The sequence below is a fragment of the Mauremys mutica genome, chromosome 1 (genome assembly GCF_020497125.1).
Source record: "Mauremys mutica isolate MM-2020 ecotype Southern chromosome 1, ASM2049712v1, whole genome shotgun sequence".
Taxonomy (NCBI): Eukaryota; Metazoa; Chordata; order Testudines; family Geoemydidae; genus Mauremys; species Mauremys mutica.
The window spans coordinates 163,442,908-163,460,010 of NC_059072.1; the positions used below are offsets into that span (position 1 = coordinate 163,442,908).

The following is a 17,103-nucleotide window of genomic DNA, read 5'->3' on the forward strand; positions in this document are numbered from 1 at the left end:
TTTGGAATAATCTCACCCCTTGTTGAGTGCTTGTCTTCCTGTGAACACCCTATAATAAAAGTTCTGGGGTGAAATCCTGGCCCCATTAATGTCAAAGGGAGCCTGCTAGTGACTTCAGTGGGGCGGGATTTCATCAGTGATATCAAAAGGAATCTCATTGGAAAGTTGCTCTCATTCTGGAAACATAGCATTTGAATTTAATTCTCTTCGCATTTAATCTTAATTCTTACATGCTGGGATAGGCATGATCCAGGTTTTTCTGCCACCTGCCTCATCTCCTTGTTACCCTTTTCTTTCTTGTTCTTTGCTTGCCTCTGGGTTGACCTATGAGCCGCTCATTGCTGAGTGCCAGAATGGTGACATCTTAGCCTGTTCTCACCACCTTCGCCCATTTCCTATTCCTGTCTTCCCTTTTCCCCATCAGTTTCAATTCCTTTCATTTGATTTGTTTAAAAAGTGTCTGCCCAGAGCTCTAGGTGCACACACAATCTATGGTCTGTGTTATGCGGGAGGTCAGACTAAATGATCACAAGAACCCCTATTAATCTTGTTAGCAAACTAGAAATTGGCACCAGTGTCTATAGTTAAAACTCACCTCCCCAAATTAAGACTCTCCTTATAGAAAGAGGCAGTGTCTAAGGGAGGTAGGACCTAAAGCATGATGTAAGCTTTTGTCAGCTAAAACTGACAACTTAGTTTATGCAGACTACGTAGGTCAGGTTTAACGTGTCCCCTGTGGGAAATGCTGCTAAATAAATAGGTTGCTCCATTCTGAACCAGCTGAAGATTCTAAGGCTATTTCTACACTACGCACCTTACAACGGTGAGGTGCGCTGTGTGGTCACTCTTTATCACCGGCAGAGCACTCTTCCAGCTACAAAATAAAACCACCTCCAATGAGGGGTGGTAGCTTCGTCGCCGGGAGCATGGCTTTCACCAACGAAGCGCTGTCCACACCAGCGCTTTTCGTCACTAAAACTTTTGTCGTGTGGAGTATGTTTTTTCCACACCCCTAAGCAACAATTTTTTAGCAACGAAAGTGCCATTGTAGACATAGCCTAAATGTTCTTCAGGTTTAAACCCAAGTACAGCAAGTTGCAGTAACTTAGTCTGAAGGTGACAAAACTATGGCTCTCTGTAGAAAGATCCATGTGAGGAATGAAAAGGTTGCAACGTCAGGCTAAATGCCGAGAAATAAACGTATTTTGGCAACTGCTAGTACTTGGGCATCCTGAAGAAATTAGAGATCCAACTTATCCTCCATGTTGTGAACCTGAATAACAAAATATGGGTAAATTCTCTCAACTAAGGATGCTGGTTATACCCTCTGCCATTTCTTCCTGCTGTTTCCCCCAACATTTCCTAATAATTTCTTCTTCTTTATGTTTGGATCCAACTTTGATGTGAAGTACAACTCTCGATAACACACTAACAAACTGAAATTTGTTTTAATCTTTTCCTCTTCCAGGAGATGGTTACAGAACTGTGCTCAGGGCCTTGTATAGCACTAGAGATCAGGCAGCTTGATCCTCAAAAAGTATTCAGAGACTTCTGTGGACCTTCTGATCCTGTAAGTTACTTGTTTAAAGAGAGATATTTGAAAGGTGATATTCTATATGTCAAACTGAAAGATTGCAGCATTGCTTTGTTACTGTATGTGTTTTTCACTTTTCTTTGAAACATTTAGCCATTGGCCACTGCTTGAGGCCGAATACTAGACTAGGTAGATCAGTGGTCTCAAACTGTAGGTAATCCACCGATCCTAGGTAAACAAAGTAATACAATTACCAAAAGAATACTTATGTGAAAATACAGTGTCAAGATAAAAGGCATCTTGGTAATTATTTTCATCAATTTTCACTGGACGGCAAAGCACTACAATAGTTAACAAAAAAAAATGGGCTGATTTTCCTTTCAGGCCAGAGTAAATCAGTGTTACTCCACTGAAGTCTGTGGCAATCCCCAGGTATCTTAACTGGTGAGAGGAAACTCTTGGGGTATGTCTACGCTGCAACATAAGCCCATGCTTGAGCCTGGGCTCAAGCCTAACCCTCCATGTGTCTACACTGCAATTGCACTAATCCAGGGCTTGGACCCAGGGTCCCAGGAGTGGCTGGAAGGCCCGAGCTTGAGTTAAGCTGGGACCCGAGTCTGAGCCATAAAGTTTTTCCACAGTGCACAACAGTCCTAGGGCTAGAGTAACCACATTTTGGGGGGAAGGGAGGATGCTGGGATGTGGTCACTTTCTCTTGGGTTTGTACACTGCAGTGTGGATGTCAGAGCCCAAGGTTGTAGCACAGGTTAGAAAAGTCTTAACATAGGGTTAAAATACAATGTAGATGCTCAAGCACAGAGTTCCCTAATACAGATCAGCTGACTCAAGTCCCACTAATCCTGGGCTCATAGAGATGAGTAGGGGGGGCATGCGGGGTCAAGTGCCCCCGCCCGATTTCTGCTTGGCCTGGAGGGCAGAGCGGTGGAGGGAGAGGAGCTTTGTCCTCCTCCCACTGCGCCTGCCCCTCAGCACGCTCAGCCTGTGTCCCTGGCAGTCAGGCCCAGGCGGGGAGCGGAAGGGGCAGGACCAGCCACTTCTCACACCAGCTGCTCTGGGTCGCTGCTTTGTGCAGCGCAGCAGCTGCCTGAGAGCCTGGCTGGGGAGGTGGCAGCAGTGAGCCACCCTGCCCGCCCAGGCTAGGCTGCCGGGAACAGAGGCCGAGCGAGCTGGAAACATGCCCTGGGGAGTGGGGACTCTGGCTTGCCCGGTCCTTGTCCCCGGCAACCAGGCCTGGGCGGGCAGGGTGGCTCACCGCTGCCACCTCCCCAACCGGGCTCTTTCTCAGGGAGCCACTGAGCTGCAGAGAGTGAGCAGCTCTGTCCCATTCCCTGCCTGGGCCCGACTGCCAGGGAGAGCAGCCAAATGTGCTGGGGTGGAGGTGCAGCAGGAGGAGGACAGAGCCCCTCCCACCCACAGGTAACTGGGGGGAGTAGGAAGAGCATGGTGGCCCCCGGCTGGGCATAGGGCCGGGGCGGGGCAGGTCACTGGGCAGAGGAGATGCATGGGACAATCACATGTCCTCCCCCTTTAGATTGTTCCCCTCAGTGTCAGGAGGTCTGTCTCATCTATGCCTGGGCTTTCATTGCAGTGTAGACATACTCCCAGTCCCCAGGTTCATTGTAGGAAACAAAAAACTTGCATTCTGTAGCCCTGCTTGTAATATGATTATTGTTATAGGCTTTATTATATATTTGTTTGAGTGCCATCAATGTACATGATGCTGTACAGAACAGAGAGGTAGAGAGAGTCCCTATCCCAAAGATCTTGCCGTTTTTGACTAACCAGATAATAAGGGTGCAGACAAAAATACACCAGATAGCATCCAGAAGACAAAATGACAGTCCCTAGGCAATGCAATCAGGGCTTTGTATTTTAATACACCTCTACTCCAATAGAACGCTGTCCTCGGGAGCCAAAAAATCTTACTGTGTTATAGGTGAAACTGCGTTATATCGAACTTGCTTTGATCCACCGGAGTGTGCTCCCCCGCACCCTCCCCCAGAGCGCTGCTTTACCGCGTTATATCCAAATTCGTGTTATATCGGGTCGCGTTATATCGGGGTAGAGGTGTATTATGGTATGATGTTTTAGTTGTAATTTGGCAGTTTCCAATGCTCAGTATTTTATAGATTTACACCTGAAGAAGAGAACAAGTTCTTTAGAGCTTATTGCTCTGTAGATTCACATTTACCATTAGAGAAGGCAAATATTGGGGAATTATTCAAATATTTTTGCTAATTTCTAATTTGCGTTTCCATTTGGCCTTGTTAAATGTTCCATTTCTTGTACTCTGTTACTCTAGTATGAGCAGAGCATAACCCCAGTTATTTGACCTATATTTAAATGCAGGTCAGTCACGTCTCTCAATAGCAGTTCACACAGTATACTGCTCCTATGGTTGTCCCAAATGCCATTAATGGCAGGTTTCTAATCACTTGAACTCTTTGAAAGATAGGGGTGGTCATTTTATTTTGTTTTTATTTTTTCATGTTTATGCTGGTTTTGTTTAACCCTTGGCATGATACTGCTGATACTGGAAGGTATCCACAAACTAGCAGTCTTAAAGTTATTAAAGATAAATCCAACATGCTCATAACACTTGTAGTTCTGTATGATGATAATGGTTATAATGTAATCTCCTGTTTCTGGGCTTCCAGCAGAGGTTAGGAAGGAATTTTTTGCCCCAGTGCACAATTATAATCTCTATTTTTGAGTTTTGTTGGGGTTTTTTTTTTATCCTCCTTCCTCTGAAGCATCAGAGATCTGCCATGGCTAGTGAGGGTGGGCTAGGCCAGTGGTATAAGGCGGTACAGAAAATCCTCTGTTTTAGATGGCTGGCTGGTGTCTCTTGCTCACGTGCTCAGGATCTAACTGGTTGCCAGATTTGGGACCAGAAAGGAATTTTCCCAGGTTAGATTGTCAGGGACCTTGGCTATGTTTCATCTTCCTCTACAACATGGGTTGTGAATTGCCTGCTAGGATCATCTGGGTATATTTCATCTACTCAATTCCTTGCCATCATAGGGCTCCGGGCATTGGTTGTGCCTCAGTCTTTCCTATTATCTGCCTGTGGTACACATCTGTATACTCTCCTGAGGAGTAAAATGTTTTGGTTTAACTGCAGTCATTAGGCTCAATTCAGGTGGAATTTAATGGCATGTGATATACAGGAGGTCAGACTAGATGATCTAATGATTTCTTCTGGCCTGAAGCTCTATGAAACTATTTATCTAAGGTCTTCACATAGCTTCCATTACCGTAGTACCTGAGTGAGTCACAAGCTTTAATGTATTCATCCTCACAACACTCCTGTGAGGTAGGGAAGTGTCATTATCCCCGTTTTACAGACGGGGAAGTGAGGCACAGAGACTAGTTGATTTCCCCAAAGACACACCAGAAACCTGTAGATGAGCAGGGAATTGAACCCTAATCTCCTGAGTCCCAAGCTAGTGCTCTAACCATTGGATCATCTCGGATATTTGTTTGTGTGGTTCCTTTTCACCTGGTAGCAACACTATGTGTAGAGTGAAAATAATCATGATTCTACATGCATTAGAAACAAATGTCTTAGGTTTTGGACATGGGCTTCATATTGCTTGCTTTAATGGTATGTTAGATATGTTGTGTACTTCCATCTCCACTGTTTGTTATAAGAATCACCTTAAATCAGTTCCTTATCCACATACAGTATAAATGCACAGGGACAGAGCTGCTTTCAGGAGTGTCTTTGCTTGCAATTTATCTGTCTAGTTAGATGATGTGTGCAGCTTGTCCTTGACAAAACGTGGTTAAAGTATCACATTTTTTATCATCCCCAATCTACATAGTCAGGGAAGCTAACGACTAAACATTGTGGTTGCAATATCTGCCTCGGGTAGTGGTAGTAGAAACCAGAAAAGCAATTTCCTGTCTAACAAGGTTATGTACAGAGTCTTAGAGATTCATGAGCTGATATTTTAGTGCTTAAAGAGAGGGTAAATATTTAAACTGTCCCATAAATCGTACATTGTCATTCAGAGGTGTGTGTGTGTGTGTGTATGTATGTATGTACATATATATTTTTATATATATAAAAATCTGTTTTTGTCCTATACGGTTCAATTATCTTGAAGAGTTAGTTTCAAGCTTCATTACTTTATATTTAGTTTTCTGCTCAATGTGGTGTTTCAGTTTTGATGTAAAAATAACTTTTTTTTAAATTTTAACATTTGTTGACTGGGAAAGATTTAAGTGTTTTTCTTATTCTCTCATATAAATGCACCTTTCCCATTTAGTTGTTATGTTTCTGATCAATGAGATGTTTTTTGTTTAAACTTACTGTGGTAACTTTCAATCAGCACTGCTGTTCAGGAGATAAAGTCCTGGAGCAATTCTAAAATCCTGGGATAGTGCCAATGTCCTTTGACAGACTCGGGACAGGAGGACCTAAATTGACTCTGATTTATGATGTCTAGTGACCTTAACATGTGTGAAGAAGTTTGGTATATAAATACCAAAGTTTAAAGGCATTTGAGAACAGCCAATCAAGCATTTTATGCAGCATGTTCTTAACTACTGATGTTAACAATGCGCTGTGGCATGCTGTGCACACATTTTCATATCTAATGCACTGCCTCCTGATATAAAAATACAACCTGCTATAAACCAAGACTAGGGCAAAGTCTGGAATTATGGCACAAAACACAAAGGGCCAGATTGTGCCACCCTTGCTCGTGTTGAATAGTCCCTTACTCCACTAGTTGTCTCATTTGAAGTCAATGAGACAGCTCTTGAAGTAAGGTGCTACTCAAGGTGAGTAAAGGCATTGGACTGTGACTCATATGGATGTTGCCTTAGTTTATACATGGCAAATTGTCTCTCTGGTATGTAACAAATGTAATAATTACTACAAATGTGGCAATTCACATTTTTAAAGTGGGTGTTAAAGACCCTAATGATAACATCTCCCTGAGCCTGGTGTAGGCATCCAGAATGGCGGCCAGTCATGCACATTCTCTGCCTGTGGCATATAATAGTCTAGTCGTCTTTGGGCTGTAATATTTCGGTCTCATTTTGGTTGCTGGGTTTAGCATGCAGGTGCTGGGTGGTGTCAAGTGGCCGGTGATATCAGGAGGTCAGACTACTGGCCTTTGAATTCTATGATGTCAGCAGTGGTGGACAAAAACACATGTGGCCTGGGTTTCACAAAATCAAAATGAGATTGTTATTGGGACCTCAGTCTCATTTTGTCTGAGCCCCCAAACTCTGGGAGTGAGGAGGAGTGAGGACAAGTGATTAACTTTCCTTGGTCCCCAACATGGAAAAGGTAGGAAGAGCTCTAAATGCACAAAACCAGTGATTAGTGCATAGTGCTAAAACCGGAATGAAGTGTGTGCCATTTGCTGTGACTGGATTATTTTTGGTGACACTTCAAGGGAGTAAACTTCTGCAAAGGAAAGACTCTCTCTCATTGTAAAAGGAATTTCTTGTTGCCATAGGGGAAGATTTCAGACAGAAAACTTGCTATTTTGAGCTGTTTTGTTGTTGTATACTGGCGTAGTCTGTATGCTGGGACAGCATTGCCAAAGATTTTAGTGGATTTTGTGATATAGGTATTTGTCTACAAGGAACGGGGCTAAAACCAACCCACTGTAACTGACCTAACTATAGGGATCACTGGGAGTGCTGTGATACAACAGTCAGGGTTCAGCTCCCTCATCAGTGGTCTCATTAGGGGCCTTTCCTTGTTCTCCTGCCAGTCAGCTACAGTGGTTGCCTCTCATTGTCTGCTTGGACTGCTCTACTTCACAGTCAATTGCCAGGCTGTTGCCTACAACCAGCTGCTGTCACAGTCCAACCCTCTGTCTGTCTCCTTGAGTCTGATCTTCTGTCACTTCTTGGTCACGCTAGGTAACAGATTGCCATCTATGGATACTGAAATGTGTTTCTACAGCTCTTAGAATGACAGACAGCCCAATCTTTTCCCTTCTGCTTGTTCTAGGAGACTAGTGAGTTGCCCAATCAGAGGCCAGCAAGTTCATTACAATGCCAATTTTAATATTTTTTCTTCATGCTGTTAAAATTTGTCCACATCTTTCCTACAGCATGGCACCCAGAACTAGACACAGTACTCTAGCTGAGGCCTCACCAGTGCTGAGTAGAGAGGGACAATTGCCTCCCATATCTTACATGCAAAACTCTTATTAATACATCAAGAATGATATTACCCTTTTTTGCAGCCACATCACATTGTTGGCTCATAATTACTTAGTGGTCTGCTATAGCCCATAGATCCTTTTCAGCAGTACTCCCAGCACCTATAGTGGGAAGTGCTCAAAAAGTTATATAAATGAGAGCAGGCTTTGTGACTGTGGTGCATATAACTGTGTAACTTGTGGTTTTGTTTCCCATGTACTACACCTTTAAATATTTGTCATGCAAGACAGCTGCCACTCTAGAATACTGAGTTGATGCAACATATTGCACCAAAGATACATACCAGGCTTTCATGGAGGCTTTCATTTTGATCTTTTTTCCTGTTTTTCTTAATCTAAAATAAACCATTTGTGCTGAAAGTACCATACATGGCTGTCCTTCGTGTATGGAAAAACATCGTGAATAGAGACAGTACATCACAGCGGAGTTAAGTGACAGCAAGTCCATGACAGAGCTGGGAGTAGAACCCCAGATTACCTGACTCATTTCCTTGCTTTGATAGCATGAAAATTCTCCCAGACTGAGAATAAATAACCCCAGAACATGGAGATGGAATTGTAACAGGAAGCAGCTAAAGAGACGTTGCCAACCACAGGAATTTAACAAATACATAGTTCTTAATTTCTGCTTGTCATGAAGTCACAGGAGCTGGTCTATGCCCCAATCTATACCCAATCTCCTGGGAATGACCTCTTTAGTGTTCCAGGCCTCACAGACCTACACAGTTCCACAGAGGCAGGTCCCTGGCCTCCAAGACTCCAGGACCAATCCCTGTTTCTCACCATGGCTCCCTGCAGTGAATCCAGCTGACTCAGAGTTCTGCGGGAGGCTAGGACTGTATCCCTTCAGGGCGCAATGTTCTCAGTGAGTATTTGCAATGACACAGGCAGTCTGTTCAGAACAAGGTAACAATTTATTAGTCACTTGGGAACAGAATCTGAAAGGCCTTAGGTTAGCACAGAGAGGCAGAAATGAAACCATAGTCCATCCTGGCCAAGCGAGTGCCATGATGAGCCAGACATCTTTTAATGGACTACAACTCCAGCTCTTTCCCCCTGCCTCCTTTTGTCTCCTCTGGTCTGGGCTCCTGCGTCCCTCCAAAAATACCCCCCTTCTTCCAGTCACCTGACACCTTGTTCTCCAGCTCAGTTAGCAAATCCTGCTTGCTGGGGTTTCCCACTGTTAGGTGTTGATTGTTGAGTGGTTGGGGCATCTTTGTCTTGCTGGACCCTCTGTTTTGAGCCAGTTTTTTAATGACTCTACCCATTCCTCTACCCCCCTCCTCCGGCAGCTGGGTGACACAGACGACACCTCTGGTTTCCTGCCCTGTTCCAAGAGCAGCGCTAACCTTTTTGTACTCACTGGGTAGCAATGCGCTGTATGGAGGGAAACTGTGGCATGCCTAGGATTCATAAAAATGTTACAGAAAATTCCCACTGTGTCACCCTGCTCTTGACCCTTTGTAACCCTTTGCTCTTCAAAAGCAACAGTTTCCCCTTACTAGTTTTGGTTTGTCCATGTCAGGCAAACACTGGTAGTTCAACCCCAAGGAGCACAAACCTCTATAGCTTTTTTGCTGGTCATAAGCATAAAGGAAAGATATGAAGAATAGTATGAGGCCAATATGGCTCCATCAGGAGCTCTTTAATTACCTGAACATCATAAAGGAATCCTACAAAAAGTGGAAACATGGACAAATTTGGCCTGTGTGGGTTTTTTTCCCTTCTCCCCCACCTCTCCTTTTGCAGTCCTTCTGGTGCCCTTGCTTACCACAGATTTAGTAATTGTACTGTGGTATTGTCAAGATGCCTCAGTGAAGATCAGGACTCAGTTTAACAGAGTCCTTACGTACATGTAGTAAGAAATGGTTCCTGCCCCCAAAGAGTTTACAGTCTAAATAGACAATACCAACAAATGGTGGGAGAAAGGAAATATTATTCCCGTTTTACAGATGGGAAACTGAGTCATCGAGAGATGAAGTGACTTGTCTAAGGTTGCACAGGAGGTCTGTGGTAGGGCTGGGATGTGAACCCACATCTCTCAAGTCTCTGTCCAGTGTGTCTTAACCACAAGACCATCTTTTCTCTTTAATATCCATAGGTATCCATGCTTTTGTCTCCTCCAGCCTGGACTACTGTATATGATACGCTTAGAACGGCCCTTGAAAACCACCTGGAAGCTTCAGCTTGTGCAGGATGTTGCTGCCTGTTTCCTACGTGTGCTGGGTCACCATGAGCATATAACACTTTTGTGCTTTGCACTGGTCATGTGGTTTCTCAGTGCAATTCAAGGTGCCAGTTGTGTTCTCTAAAGCCCTAAATGGTCAGGGGGACGGCTTCCTGAGAGTCTGCATCTCCTCTCATGTCCCATCATGAATGGTTAAGAATGGCTGGGGAATTCTTACTTTTGGCCCCTGAGTGTAAACTCTAGAGGACAGCCAGCATACTTAGCTGAATGCCCACATCTGTGAAACTTCCTACTTCCTGCCTTTTTTCAGCACCTGAGTTTGGAAGGCTTCAGGGCATACTACAGGGAGCACTCATGTAACCAATCCTTTTGTGCCTAAACGAGTCACTGCTGAGGATTTGATTTGGTAGTGGGTGGCCAGTGTAGGGTGACCAGACAGCAAATGTGAAAAATCAGGATGGGGATGGGGGGTAATAGAAGCCTATATAAGAAAAAGCCCCCAAAATCAGGACTGTCCCTATAAAATCGGGACAGCTGGTCACCCTAGGCCAATGGGCCTATGGTCCAGTGGTTTTCTGACTGCTTTGTTGTACAACTGAGTTATCATAGAAGAGAATCAGACTGACTATAATTACGGTACAGCAATGCCTTCTAAAAGGACATTTGTGAAATGATTAGGCCTCATTGTCTACAAGAGGAAAACATTCAGAGGAAGATCTATACCAGGAAAAAAAATAAATTTCAGTGTATATGAGCACGTTCCAAAATCAGGAAGTGTAGTTACTTCTTAAAAGGGCTTGTTTTCCACACTAGAATGTCAATTACTTGGTACCATTTTCCAAAGCAAGAAATGTTTTGTTTTGTTTTTTAAACTCTGATATAAAAATGTAGGCTTTATTGTATCATTTAAAAAATATGTATTAGGAAGATATTCATAAATTGAATGAAGTTTAAAAAGAAATTTAACATTCGTATTTCAGAAAAGTAGGAAGAGGCCCATGACTATTCAAGAAGGCCTGGTTAAAGGATTAGAAAGCATGCCTTATAGCCAGTGGCGGATTAGCCACTGGGTCAACGGGGCCCGTGCCCAGGGGCTCCAGCCAACTGGGGGGCCCTGGAACAATGGGTGCCCCCACACCCCGTCATGCTCTGCCCACCCGGCTCTCTTGCCAGGGAGCGGGGTTGGGGCTTGGAGGCTTACTGGTCTTGCCCCGCTCTGCCTGCCCACCCGGCACTCCAGCTGGGGATTGGGGTCGGGGCACAGGGGGCTTGCCCGGCTCTGCCTGCCTGCGCGGCGCTCTAGGCAGGAAGCAGGGTCGGGATGCGGGGGAAGTAGTACCAGGCGGGCAGAGCAGGACAAGCGCCCGTGCCCTGACCCTGCTCCACGGCAAGAGTGCCAGGCGGGCAGAGGGGGACAAGGCCCTGCTCCCCAACCCTGCTCAGCGGGACACGACCCCATGCCCTGACCCCATTTTCCCAGCAGGAGCCTTGGGGGGGGGGGACTGCAGGCGGAAGGGGTGGGGAGGGGCCCCACTTGCTCTGGCCCAGGGCCCCACAAAACCCCAATCAAAGAGCTCAATCTATTTAGTTTAACAAAGAGAAGGTTAAGGGATGACTTGATTATATTTTATAAGTATTAGGGATGTAAATATCCATTTAAAAAGTTAACCGTTTAAATGATTAAAATTATGTCATTTAAATGGTTAACCAATGAAAGGGAGAGGGGCTGGGGCCTGCATAGCTGGGGCTGCTCCGGTCAGCTGGGCTGGGTCTGTTCTGGCCGGCCGGCAGGTCCACGTGGCCCGGGGCTGCTCCGGCCAGCCAGTCTGGGCTGGGAGCTAATGGTTAGGGTTGGTTAACCGGTAAGATTAATGCTTACCGGTTAACCAGTTCACCCTTTAGTATTTTACATCCCTAATAAGTATCTACATAGGGAACAGAAATTTAATAATGGGCTCTTCAGTTTAGCAGAGAAAGGTCTAACACGATCTAATGGCTAGAAGTTGAAGCTAGACAAATTCAGAATGGAAATAAGGCATGAATGTTTAATGTTGGGAGTAATTAACCATTCTCCATAACTGACACATTTTTAAATCAAGATAGCGTGCTTTTCTAAGAGAGAGGGTCTGAGAATTCTTTTGGGGAAGTTCTATGATCTGTGTTATACCGGAGGTCGGACTAGATGATCATGATGGTTCTTTGTGGCCTTAGAATCTATGAATCTGTGAACAAAATCAATGAAATGTAACAGCAGCAAAGAAGCTACTCTACAGAGTTAGAAGGATGGGTTAAAACGTTAATTAAAATGCTGATTTATACAGAACACAAAGCATGGATCTACAGCCTCGATATCACCTAGAAAGGAAAGAGGTTAGCAGTATAGTTTCTATCACCCAAATTAAAAAAAAAAAAAGTACACATTTGCTCATGAGAAATTATAGTACTTTGATAAGGTACTTGATATTTTCTCAGTAAAGTTGTTCTGTTTAAGTGCCATCCAGAAAACCTTTTCACAGAGAGTTTGGGGAGGGGAAAGGAGCAAAGGGGGTGAGAGCAAAAGGAAGTTTTCAGTGGTGTTGTGTGTTTGTTGTCTCATACAGTGACTAGGGAAGCAAGGGGCTAGAACAAAAACTCGGTTTTGGAGCTGGTGGATGGCAGCTGGGGAATTTGAACTCTGCGCTGGGACTGGAGTTAGATTTCCCTGCTGGCTGTTTGGCTGTTTATATATGGCCTCTAGAAGAGTAGGGCCTTTTGTTGCTAGGTAGGCCTAAGGCTGTCACTTCACTTTTAGCCTCTTTGTGCCTCAGTTTCCCCATCCGTAAAATAGTCACTGCTTACACATGGGTGTTGTGGTGATTAGTTAATATTTTTACAACATTTTTAAGATGTAAAATGCTACAGAAGTACCAGGCATTATTGTTCTTTTCTCTTATCCTTCTCGAACAGTCTTCTCATATGGATAAAAAAACAAAAAGTTTGGTATAGCATATACTATCAAGTACCCTAGATCAGGCTTGTGTTTCTCGCTTCCTGCATACTGCTTAGTGGCTGAAAGCTTTTCAGTTTGTGCTTCACAATGCACTTGAAGTGGTGTGTGCCAATGCACACCCTCTTATGGAATATTGTTTCAGTGATAGACCCTGATAGAATGCCAGTGTGCAGCGGGTTTAAGAGGAATTTAAGGTAGCTATGGGAAACTGTAATCTAAATTCCTTTACTTTCAGAATTTAAAATCTCAACCTTAATTTTGCATTAACAGTTTGTGTTTTCACAGAGATGGGTAACAGTTGGGAATTGGCTAAAGGGAAAAGGAGGAACAGGTTGTGCTGAAAGGTGAATTATCGGACTAGAGAGAGGTTACTAGCAAAGTTACTCAAGGATCTGTCTTGGGACCAGTCTTAGTCAATATTTTTATTAATGACCTTGGCACAACAAGTAGCAGTGTGCTAATGAAATTTGCTAATGGTACAAAGGTGGGAGGCATCAATAGAGGCAGGGGCAGCTCCAGCCATTTCGCCGCCCCAAGCACGGCGGCATGCTGCGGGGGGCGCTCTGCCGGTCACCGGTCCCGCAGCTCTAGTAGACCTCCCGCAGACGTGCCTGCGGACAGTCGGATGGTCCCGCGGCTCTGGTGGACCTCTCGCAGGCGTGTCTGCGGATGCTCCACCGAAGCCGCGGGATCAGCGGACCCTCCGCAGGCATGCCTGCGGGAGGTCCACCTAAGCTGCCTGCCGCCCTCCCGGCGACCGGAAGAGCGCCCCCCGCGGCATGCCTCCCCAAGCATGCGCTTGGCGTGCTGGGGCCTGGAGCCGCCCCTGAATAGAGGAGGATCAGAATATTTTACTGGAAGATCTGGGTGGCCTTGAAGACTAGAGCGACAGATATCAGATGAAATTTAATATTACGAATTGTAAGGTCATGTACTTAGTCTGATAAGAATGTCTGCTACAAGCTGTGGCTTTATCAGTTGGAAGTGACAGAGGAGGAGAGAGTCCTGGGTATGTGGATTGATCACAGATGACCAGTGAGATGTGGCTATGAAAAAGGCAAATGTGATCCTAGAATGTATTAGGCGAGGCATTACCAGTAGAGAGAAGAAGCATTAATGCCCTTGTACAAGGCACTAGTAAGACCTTATTTGGAATACTATATGCCAATGGTTCTCAACCAGGAGTACGTGTACCCCTGAGGGTAAGCAGAGGTCTCCCAGGGATACATCAACTCATCTTGTTGTTTGCTTAGTTTTACAACAGGCTACATAAAAAGCTCTAGCAAAGTCAGTACAAACTAAAATTTCATACAGACAATGACTTGTTTATACTGCTCTATATACTATACACTGAAATGCAAGTACAATATTTACATTCCAGTCAATTTATTTTATGACTATATAGTAAAAATGAGAAAGTGAGCAATTTTTCAAAAATAGTGTGCTGTGACACTTTTGTATTTTTATGTCTGATTTTGTAAGCAAGTGGTTTCTAAATGAGGTGAAACTTGGGATACACAAGACAAATTAGTCTCCTTAAAGTAGTCTGGAAAGGTTGAGAGCCACTGGTGTGTGCAATTCCCATGTTCAAGAAAGATGAATTGAAACTGGTACTACAGGTGCAGAGATGCACTACTAGGATGATCAAGGAAATGAAGGGCCTATTTTATGAGATTAGATTGGAAGAGCTTGGCTTGTTTAGTCTCGGGGGTGGGGGAGAAGACCCGGAGGGATATGATTGCTCTCTGTAAATACATTAGGGTGGTAAATACCAGGGAGGGTGAAGAGTATTTAAGCTTAACGGACAATATTTTCATAAGAACAAATGAATGCAAACTGGCTATGAACAAATTCAGGCTGAAAATTAGAAGGTTTCTAGCCATCGGAAGGGTGAGATTCTGGAACAGCCACCCAGTAGGAGTTGTGGGGGAAAACAACTTAATTAGTTTTAAGAGAGAGCTGGACAAATATATGAGTGCAATTGTATGACAGGATTGCTTGTAATGCTAGGGGACAAGGCTCAACAGCCCTGGAGCTCACTTCTTGTTTATCTCTTATTTTCCTAAACCTTGTGCTTCAGAGTTTCAGTGGCAGGACTCAGGAAGGGGACACCCCAAACCATGTATTCAAGGAGGCTTTTTTTCCTCTCCTTTCAAGCATCAGGCATGGCCACAACTGGAGATGAGGCAATGTGGGCTGGTGCTCTGAGGTGGCACCAAGTATTCTCTCTCTCAGGTGCTTGGCTGGCTGATTCTTGTTCACATGCTCAGGGTCTAACTTATCACCATATGTGCGGTTCGAAAGGAATTCTCCCCCAGGTCAGATTGCCAGGGACCTTGGGTTTTTTTCGCCTTCCTCTGCAACGTGGGTGTGCAGGTCACTTGCCAGGACCTGGCCCCTCTGCGGGCCGGTATCCCACTTGCCGCTGGGTCCGAGTCCCTCCTGGATCCTGGTGCCCCTTTCAGGCTGGGGTGCTTCCCTCTGGCAGTACTCCCACAGATCTGGGTCTCCCCTTCCCAGGGAATCCCCACCCTCTATCCCCTCCTCGCCTCAGTGGCTACTGCCAGTCACCATCTAGCCCCTGTTCACTGGGGCGGACTGCAGTATAATTGCCACTCATCACTGGCAAGGGGGTTTTTGGACCTGCTGCCTCTGCCTGCCCTTGGGCTGCCCTCTGCAACCCCAGTACCATCTTTGGCCTTTAACAAGGCCTGCAGCCTGGGGGGTTTCTAGGCCGGAGCTCCCCAGCTCCTCTGGCCTTCCCCCAGCCCTGCTCCAGTCTTGGTACCCTCTCAGCTTCCAGGCAGCCAGGACCTTCCTTCTCTACCGCTAGAGAGAGACTCTGTGTGCTCCTGGCCCACTGCCCTCTTATAAGGGCCAGCTGGGCTCTGATTGGGGCATGGCCGCGTTTGTGGCTGGTTCCCCAATCAGCCGAGGCTTTCTTCACAGCCGCAGCCCTCTCAAGGGCTGCTTTTAACCCCCTGTTCCTCAGGAGTGGGGCAGCCGCCCCACTACAGGGCTCATTTACTTTGCTCTCATTTTGGTCGTTGGGTTTAGTGTGTGGGTATTAGTGGCCTGGGATATACAGGAGGTCAGGCTAGATGATATAATGGTCCCTTCTGCTCTTAAACTCTATTACTCTTAACAACTGAAAGGGAGGATAGTCCTTATGGTTTAAAATACAGGATTGGGAGCAAGGAGATTTGACTTCTATTTTCAGTTCGGTCTCTGACCTTCATGTAACCTTGGGCAAATTGCTTTGTCTGTGCCTCAGTTTCCATATCTGTTGAATGGGAACAATGACATGACCCACCTGCCAGGGCTGGGAGCATGTCTGTAGCAGATACTATGAAAGTGCAAAGAATTATTAGATATATTTGAAGGCTAAATACTTATGTAGTTTTATACTGTCTTATAACTGCACTGCCTATGTCACATTCTTATGTGATGTGAAAGATGACCATATAAAATATTAGAATATATAATCATATAATGTACGACTCTTTCAAGCAACTAAGCTTGTTGTCTTCCTTGTTTAGTATTGATTTGCCTAATGATCACTGCTTACACATCTACAGAGAGACACATTAACATCTAGGAAGGGCAATTATAACTCTTTGATGAAGAAGAAATTTATATCATCAGTTACCCCTTGAAACAGCACAAGTTAAATTTAAAAAAAATTCATTCAGCCACAGATCATTGTCGGCTAGAGTAGCAAACAGATCAATAACAGGCAGCAGTTTCTATGTCATGCTGTCTGTGGAGGCCTGTAATGGAAAGGACATGATTGAATTGCTTAAATGTTATTTAGGGTCAAACATCTGACTCTGTCCTTTCAGTTTTAATTGTGCATATCAGCTATTGCAGATCTAATGAAAAATCTGGTACAGACTGTGCCAAGGCCTATTAGCTAGGTGGTTTAATGATTTCCTTATAAGGGTAAACTTCCAGAGTCAGATTCTTCTCCATGATATTGCCTCTTTGTGCTGATCTGATAATACAATAGTAGAACCATAAAGCCAACAGATTTAGCCAGTTCAGGATTCCCTTCTACCTTAAACACCTCCCTATGCCACTCTCTGCCTGGCCCCTAGTGTAGCAGGCTCATTAGGGGATGTACCCAAAGGAACAGGATATGACCAGCGCTCTATTGTGCTCCCTGAGTTTGCTCTAA

At 44.8% G+C, this 17,103-nt stretch overlaps 1 protein-coding gene across 5 annotated transcripts in view; it reads left to right on the plus strand.

The window, feature by feature from the left end:
* The window catches only part of NME7 (NME/NM23 family member 7), a 199,506-nt gene that overhangs the window by 130,955 nt on the left and 51,448 nt on the right, over positions 1 to 17,103 (plus strand). For all 5 annotated transcript variants that reach the window (XM_045001697.1, XM_045001700.1, XM_045001698.1 and 2 more), the window contains exon 10: positions 1,469 to 1,570. In XM_045001697.1, coding sequence (XP_044857632.1) covers positions 1,469 to 1,570 — 102 coding nt within the window. The remainder of the gene's footprint in view (positions 1 to 1,468; positions 1,571 to 17,103) is intronic.